Source organism: Echinops telfairi, unplaced genomic scaffold (genome assembly GCF_000313985.2).
Source record: "Echinops telfairi isolate 266 unplaced genomic scaffold, ASM31398v2 ScPeMD7_15;HRSCAF=58, whole genome shotgun sequence".
Taxonomy (NCBI): domain Eukaryota; kingdom Metazoa; phylum Chordata; class Mammalia; order Afrosoricida; family Tenrecidae; genus Echinops; species Echinops telfairi.
This window is the reverse complement of record NW_022103912.1, coordinates 11,791,852-11,800,168: the sequence shown is the minus strand read 5'-3', so window position 1 is coordinate 11,800,168 and position 8,317 is coordinate 11,791,852. Positions and strand designations below refer to the sequence as shown.

General features: G+C 53.4%; 1 protein-coding gene across 1 annotated transcript in view; it reads left to right on the top strand.

Annotated features, from left to right (window-relative positions):
* Positions 1–8,317, top strand: part of TMEM163 (transmembrane protein 163) — a 255,429-nt gene that overhangs the window by 244,300 nt on the left and 2,812 nt on the right. The window contains exon 6 of the mRNA XM_013007047.2: positions 1,736–1,847. Within this exon, the coding sequence (XP_012862501.1) occupies positions 1,736–1,847 (112 nt within the window). The remainder of the gene's footprint in view (positions 1–1,735; positions 1,848–8,317) is intronic.

The window sequence follows — 8,317 nt, the reverse complement described above, 5'->3', positions numbered from 1 at the left end:
CCCTTCCCCAAACGTCTCCTTGTGTTAAGAATTCACATCACCACACTGCATTTATCAAGACTGTGAGATTCACACTGATCTACCAGGTTTCTAGTCTGGGCACCAACTGCCTGTCATTGCCCTGCCCAGCATCTGACCGTTTCTCAGACACTGTTGGTCTCTCAGGATCTGGACATGTATGAAGCATAGTGGCCAGGCCTTTTTGTAGACCGCCTCTCCATTTGGGTTTGTCTGGAGTCTCTCCTTGATTAACCTGAGCTCCTCAACTGGATGGGAGAAAGATGGGCCTTGCTACTCCCGTACAGAGTTACAGCCTCGGAAACTCACGGGGCAGGTCCACCCCGTCCTGTAGGGTGGCTATGAGTCGGCATCAACTGGATGGCAGCGGGTTTGGTTTGGGGGTTGTATGGATCTGAGGGCAGAGTACTGCAGCAGTGAGCTGCGTGTGTGGTCACGTTCTATCAGGGGGCCCAGGAGAGCAGCATAACTGGTTAATGGTGACGTTGGCTTTGGCCACTTGGTTGAGGTCTCTCACTTGGCTTCTATACTAAGTTACTCTTTGCCTTGGCCGTTTGCTATTTGTTGGATGCCAGTCTTGAAGTCCACCCCATGGCCCAGGGAAAGGGAATTAAACCTTGCTCCCTGGAAGTAGGAGGGGCTCAGACTGTGTAGCCATACATTAACCACCACAGCTATGCATCACTATTTGGGGGGAGATGTACCAAGGCTGTGCAGATATCGTCTTTCTCACGGGAAAAAAAAATCCAACTCACTTCCATCAAGCTGGTTCCCTATTCATAGCGACAGTTTCCAACCAAGGGGCACAGGCCATCTTGTTTCCTGGTGATGCCATCACAGAAATACCACAAGGGGGGTGCTTTAAGAAACAGAACTTTATTTTCTCACAGTTTGTTGTTGGTGTTGCTAGCTGCCATGGGGCTGATTGCAACTCCTAACAATCTTTGTGACAGAGTAGCGCTGCCCCTTGTGGTCTTCCTGGCTGTCATCTGAATGTAGAAGGTAGAGGCCATTTCTCCTGGGAGTAGTCCAAGGTAGCTCCTCAAATTTATGGTCCTGGGACGTAATGGATGCAGATGAGGGCCTTGCTTGCACATCAGTGACTCACTCATTTGCTTGCAAGGGTAAGGTAAGTGTTAAGATAACGTCAATAGCAGATTCTATTTGCATATATTCTTCCCCACCTGGAAAGCTATATTTGAACTTGCAGTGGCCTTGTGTGAGTTGAAGGAAACAATGTGGCTGTCAGTAGCTTTGGCCAGAATTGACACCAGGGTGGATCACTTGGCTCTACCCTGAAGAGTCCTTGGGCCAGCGGTGCCCTTCTGCATTGCGGAATTCTCAACCAGCTGCTTTCTGAGTCGCCTGTAGTCGTTCTGCGTGCACACTTTGCTCTTAGCACTCTGAACGACTCTGTTATTGATTGATGATTGCTAATCACTGTAGCTAAGGAAGTTGACCCTCCTACGGGGAGATAAACACAGAAGGGGTTTCAAAGTGAATGTAAATCTGACAGATCTGTTTCCTCTCCCCTTTTCTCATCTTGGGTGGTGCCAGTCATTTGGAGAGGAAAGCTTGCAATACACCCCACCTGGTGGCAGCGTGCCCAACTGACGATGTGTTCTTGGAACAAAGCTGGTCTTTAAGGAAAGCGAGCTTGCCGATGACCTTCTCTAATCGGAGGTGAATTGTTGACATCTTCAACCTTTTCTTCCAGGACGACTTCCTGTTCAGCGTCTCCATTCTAAGTGGGATCCTTTGCAGTATCCTGGCTGTGTTGAAGTTCATGCTGGGGAAGGTGCTGACCAGCCGGGCACTCATCACGGACGGTGAGGAAGAACGGCCCATCTAGCTGACCGTAGGGGGTGGGGATGCAGTTGGGGGGGGGGAGTGCACGGCTATTGCTATCTGGGTCATTTGGGGAAGGAAATGCTTTGAAGTGCCCTTTCTCACCACTGCCCGCACCCCAAGTTGGTTTGTTCAGGAGTCTCAGAGTCCCCACATTAAGCATCCGCCTTGTAGTTGTTGTTGTTGCCACCCAATCAGTGGACAACAGAAGCAAACACTGGCCGGGCCTGCACTATCTAAACAATCGTTCTTATGTCCGAGCCCATCGATGCAGCCTCTGTGTCGTTCCATCTTGTGGAGAGCCTTCCTTGGGTCCCTGCCCCATACTTTACCAAACAGGATGTGCTTCTCAAGGACAAGCCAAAGTACATGAGACAAGAGCATTCTGACTGTTCTTCTTCCAACATGGACATTGGCCTCAGGCCCTGGAATGTAATTCTCCAGGGATCACCCCCAGCCTGGCCTCCGAATGGGGAGGCTCAGGGCACCCCAGCCTCTTAATCATGGAGCCCCTTAAGGCTTCTCGGAGTCTGGGATGCTATGTGCATCACTCCAAATCCACAGTGCATCAGAAGTAAATGTCTTTTCCGGATGCTGTGGAAGTTTTCATTGTGATTTCTCCATGGTTTTCCCTCCAGCCAATAAGAACCTCTCCTGGAAGAGCAAGCCTCAGTTAGCATGGTGCCTAGCTGGGGCAAGACCCCTGGGCTCCCCTCTGCTCAAAGCCCAAAGCAGCTGAAAGCGCCCCTCTTCCTCTATGGGCCTTTGGAATGAGAGAGAAGGTGCTGTGGGAGAGTAGGGAAAGTATTCCAGATCCTAAACTAGCATGCGCAGTGTGAACAAGGGATGCGATATACACATCGACTGACTGCTGACTGCATGGTTGGTAGTTCAAACCCACCAGCTGCTCCATGGGAGAAAGATGAGGCTGTCCACTCTGGTAAAGATTTAGTCTTGGCAACCTCTGTTGCCTAGGGTCACTACTCTGAACGAAAGGGTCACTGGGAGTCGGAATTGGCTGGATGGCTTCCGGCTTTGGCCTTTTTGGGTTTTCTTCATTCTTAAGCACATGCACTTCCCAGGCAGTCTGGGGAGTCTACAGAGTGGGGAGCCCGGGACCCAAGGGTGGGAGGTCACAGGCATATTGCTCGTGTGTTGGTGGCTATCGTTGCACAAAATAGGCAGGAAAAGTTGGATTTTTTTTTTTCCTTAGGAAAGGAAACACATTTGTTTTATTTTGTTTTACCCCCCCAAAACAATGAAAGTTCTCTCCTGTGTAGCATGCAGGATGCAGACATGGTTGACAGCTGTTAGTTTTGCTGTGGGTGGGAGGAGGGCTATGCAGAGGCCCCTCGCTCTCTCCCCCAGAAGCAGGCCAGCGGGGAAGAGACTTTTCCTCTGGGACTAATCTGGGGTCCAAGAACCCACAAAGGTGGGCAGAATGGTCTGCAGAAGTGCTGGCAGGTCTTGGGGTAGAGAGCCTTCTGCCCTTCTGTTTGGGGGATCTGATTCTCAGCCATGCCACTCACGTGCAGGCACCACCCATCTGCCACGAGGATTGTGCATTGCTAAGGGCCCAGCAGAGCTGACACTAGGAAGAAAGGACTGATTATCTTCTAAAAAAATCAACCAGTGAAAGCTCCATGCATCCCCGTGAGTAGGGGCTAGCTGTCCTTGCCCAAGACGCCTTTGTCTGTGACCTGAGCCTGCTGGCCTTGCCGCCCATGAATCGACTGCACTTCCTCTCAGGATGTGACAAGAGCAGCCCATCCAGCTTTTTAACCCCTGCTATCCCAGAGCCCTGGTGGTGTAGCGGTAACGCATTGGCTGCAATCGCAGGCCGGCCATTGGAAACCACCGGCAGCTCCGTGAGAAAGAGTGGGCTCTCTCCTCCTGTTACAGTTATGGTCTGGGAACCCCACTTGGGCTCGCTCTGAGGCAGCTTTGACTCGATGGCTGGGAGTCAGCAAAACAACCGTGACAACCCCATGGGCATCAAGTCGCTTGGTGGTGCAGCACTAACGCCGTCAACTGCTGGCGGAGACGTTGGCAGGGCGCGTTCGTTCGCAGGAGGCCAGCAGAGGAAGGAGCTGGTGGAAAAGCCAGTCCGCAGTGCCCGCTGGGACACAGATCTCCTCCCAGTGCCCGCAGGCTCGCTGTGTGCTGCAGCCACAGCAACTGGGTAAAGAAAAGCCCGCACGTGCCTGCATCTGGGTGGGGGGTCCCTTTGAGCACTTGACATCCTGCGTGCAAACCCACCCCCAGCCCGTGCTGCCCAGTGGCCCACCATTAGGAGGGCGGCATCAGTGTTTGTTAAAAACCGATCCCTGCACTTCTATCCTGAGGAGTCTGATTCTGGGGCTTGAGGTGGGCTTAGGAAGTAATATTTGAAAGCAATGTCTCAGCTCACCTGCGTGCCAGGCAGCCTGCGGGGACCAGACAGAGCATCATGGGGGTGGGGGCAGGCTCTGCGACCTCCAGTGCTCCCACACGCCATCACCATCATGACCAGCAGCTCTCAGCATCCTCCCTCAAGGGACCCTTTGAGGCAGTAAGTCCCTGCTGTGGTGTCTGCTCTGACAAGAGCGCTCCTCCTGGAGGGGGCGCCCCCCTCTCTCCCAGCTTCTCCATCTCACCCATTTAGTTGACTCCAATCAAGAGACAGGAAGCAGTCCCCCCACCGGCCACACACCAAGACAGGTGCCCTGGCACCCCCTGCCACGGATCTGGGCAAGACCCTCATCTTCTCAGAACCATGGGCCCTCTGCCACGGCTGGGGGTTCCCGCCGGGTGGCATTCATCTTCACGAAGCTTCTAGTTGCGTGGCACTGGTGGCTCAGTGGGAGACCTGCCTTTGAGTCTCAGCCAGTGCACCTCACGTGCGGGCACATCCATCTGTCAGTGGAGGCGTGTGCATTTCCACCATACTGAATGGGGTTCCGCAGAACAGACACTAGGAAGAAAGGTCTGGCGGTCTTCGTGTAGAAAACCAGCTAGCGAAATCCCGTGGATTGCAGTGGTCCTGGGGTGCCCACGAGTTGGCTGGCATGACCGTAGCTAACAAGAACCACACATTTCTATAGGTGTTTCACATTTTTTTTCTAACTTCCCATTGTCTTATTGGGTTTGTAAGGAAGATCCCTTGATAAGGTTTTTCCTAAGGAAATCGCTTCAGGCGCTATGATTTTTTGCACAAAACCATCCCCACACCTAGGCAGCTTCCCCAGCACACGGGAGGAGTCATTACACAGAGAAGTAGAGGATTTCAGTCAAAGCTGCCCTATAAGCAGGGCAAAAGATGGAGGAGTGTGCCCACTGGCTGAGGAAACCCCTTGGCAGGAAAGCTGGGCATGTGGGGGCTGGCTTATCTGGAGGGCAGGGTGGGGTGGGGAGCGGCGGGCGAGGGCACACTAGGCAGTGAACCAGGGTCAGGACTCTGGGTCAAGGTTAGGGTTTGGGATGTTTAACACAATACACCGGGCAGCCTTGTTAGCAGATGCAGTAAGATGATAGATTCAGAGTGCTCTGGTTGATGAAGAGGGGCCTGGTGGCGTAATGGTTATGTGTTGGGCTGCTAACTGCAAGGTCAGCAGTTCAGAACCACCAGCTGCTCCAGGGAGAAAGATGGGGCTCTCTACAGTTGTGCCCTGCCCTATAGGGTCACGGTGAATCAGCATCCACTTGATGGCAGGTTTGGTTTGGGTCTTGGTTGACAACGATGGGGTGGGGGCCATGAGTGTGGGGTATACACGTGTGCACGTTCCCGTGAAGAAAAAAGTCAGAGAGCGAGAAAGACGGAGACTGGGCGATTGGTGGATCGAGAGGCTGAGTGCCTGCTGTGTTCTAGCGAGATCCAGAGATCTCCTCCATCCTACAAGCCCCTCCGCACACCTCACCTCACCTCACCCCTTGGGTGTGCTCTGTGATTCCTGCTCGGTGGCAGTGTTGGCAAAATATGCGGCAGTAATTAAAGCCTCCTACTAATTGTATTGTCTAGGAGCTGGGTTCCTCCTTCACAGACTAGCAGAATTAGGGAACGATGTAATTAGTTCCTCTTACTCTAGGAGGCTGCTAAGAATAGGATTGGGGGGTAGGGGGCAGATCACCTTGTCCAGAGGGTACGGGTTCTCCCTGCGGTGGTTTCGGAATGGGTCTCTGGAGGCCCTTGAAGTTGGAACGCCAGGCATTTCCTCTCTAAGAAGGAAGCAAATTCAGCAGGCTGCTTCTCCTGCAGGGAGGGAGGGGCAGAGTCTTCCCCTGCCAGGTGTCTGATTCACCCACTGCTGCTGTGTGTGAACAGACCCCTGGATCCTTTTATTGAGATGTGCCAGAGCATCAGGCGGTAGGGGACTTGGAATGGGGTCAACGGGTTTAAATTTGGGACCACCTCATGGTATGCGACACAGTAAATCAGATCTAATGTGATCTTGTTGTTTTGGGTGCCGGGCCTTGGCTGAAACTTGCCTTGTATTAGTATTAAGATAGAGTGAGTTTTGGGGACAGCCCATTAATAGCAAAACTCCGATGAAGGTTGTGAGATCATTCAGGGACAAGTCCTGACCTAGGGGCCAGGTGTCCCAGGCACACTGCCTTACGAGAGCTGGCACTGAACTGTGCCCTGCTCTGTCATGACTAAAGGCGAGCGGGGCAGGCAGTGGACCTTCATGGCCCTCTCAGCAGGGTGTGGTTCCGGGTACTTTATCAGGTGAGGGCTGGTGTCCTTCCCTAGTCGTGGGCACTGGTCCAGGGGAGCTGTTTGGTGGAGCTGCGTGGCCATCTAGTGGCTGCCTAGGGTAATTGCACACACTCTGCCATCTTCCCAAGCGCCCTTGTCACTGGGCTTCTCTGTGTGCCTAATCCTGCTACAGGGAAGATGGGGAGGGGGGCCTGAGGAGACCTGTCTGCCCTCTCCATCCCTGGGTGGGCCGGCGGTTAGCCCTCTCACCGCCCTTTTCTCAGAGCAGCCACCAGTCCTGCGCCTGGCAGCGTGCGAACAGGCCCCTGGATCCTTTTATTGAGATGTATCAGAGCATCAGGAGGTAGGGGACTTGCAAAGGGGTCTTGAATTTGGCAAAAATATGGTGTCATAGATGCAGTTTCCCTGGGGACAGACCAGGGCCTGTTGTTGGTGGAATTTCTGGCAGTAGATGAAGATCCAGTTGTCAGACTTCTGGGGACCATCGGGGCTTCTCTGGGGTCACGTCAGGCCGAGAAGACAAGGAGCCTCGTGACTCACAGCACAGGAAGGTCTAGAAGCCACAGGTAAAAATGGAAGTGTAATCTCAGCTGTAGGAGCCAAAGGAGGTGACATGTGAAAGGTCAAGGTGGCCAATAGCTGTTAACACCATTTCTATGTTTATTGCCATTCCCATCCCCCCTCCCACACATGCCTCCCTGTGGCTGCTTCTAGACTTTGTGGTTCTCTTCCTGGAGAGAGCGTGAAAAGAATTGGGTTACTTAGAGGAGTCTATGTAAGGGGTGGGGGGGCACACCCATGACCGACCGCGCTTATACCGTCCTCCGGCTGCTTGCATGTTGCTGTGAGGATGGACTAGCCACCCTAGAGTCAGTGCGCCAGGATTTACAACCACAGCAGGCCTCCCACCGGGAACCCACAGACTGTTTGCTGCAGTGCTGGGACATGAGCCCCTAAGGTGGAAGGCGTGTGCCAGGCGCTGCCGTCAGGAGCTCAGGAGGGGGCAGCACGAGGTCCCCATGTGTGCGAGTTGACTTGCTGACAGCTTACAACGTGGGGGGACTAATACGGGCTCCGGTAGAGTCCCCGCTTCTCCGCTTGTCGAACCTCCACTCAGGTGTTTCCCCTCACTCGGCAGCCCTGGGGGTGTAGCAGTGACATGCTGGGATGCTACCTGCACGGTCAGCAGTTTGAAACCAGCAGCTGCTTTGTGGGAGAAAGACGAGGCTTTCTACTCCCATGAAGAGAGACAGGCTCGGAATCCTATAGGGGCAGTTCTACCTTGTTCGTCAGGGTCGTTGTAAGTCAGCATCAAGTTCCTGGCTGTGTTTTTTCATCATGTAACTTTCTCATTGACAGTATGGGGCCATCAGTCTGATTTTATAGGATTGAGATTTATATGCCATGACACATATATAAGATGGTACTTGGCCCAGGACACATGCAGCAGATTTCAATCAATAGGAAGTCAGGTGCTTACTGTGGGGGGACTGCGAATTCAACAGGAAGCCGATCCCTGCCCTGGGATGCTTGCATGTTAATGGGTGTGGGAGGAAGGAAACCAGCAGTCCCCAGACACCTACTTCAGCTGATGATCCTAAGGGCCTGGCAGGAAGCCAAGCACAGGGGAGGGAAGCATGTGGGGGGATTCACCGGTGGAATTCTCACTTTTCCTGCAGGAGACCCAAGTTCCCCTCTCGGCCAATGTCCCTCCTGCGTAGCCACCCATCTGTCGGGGAGCTGGTGTGTGTTGCT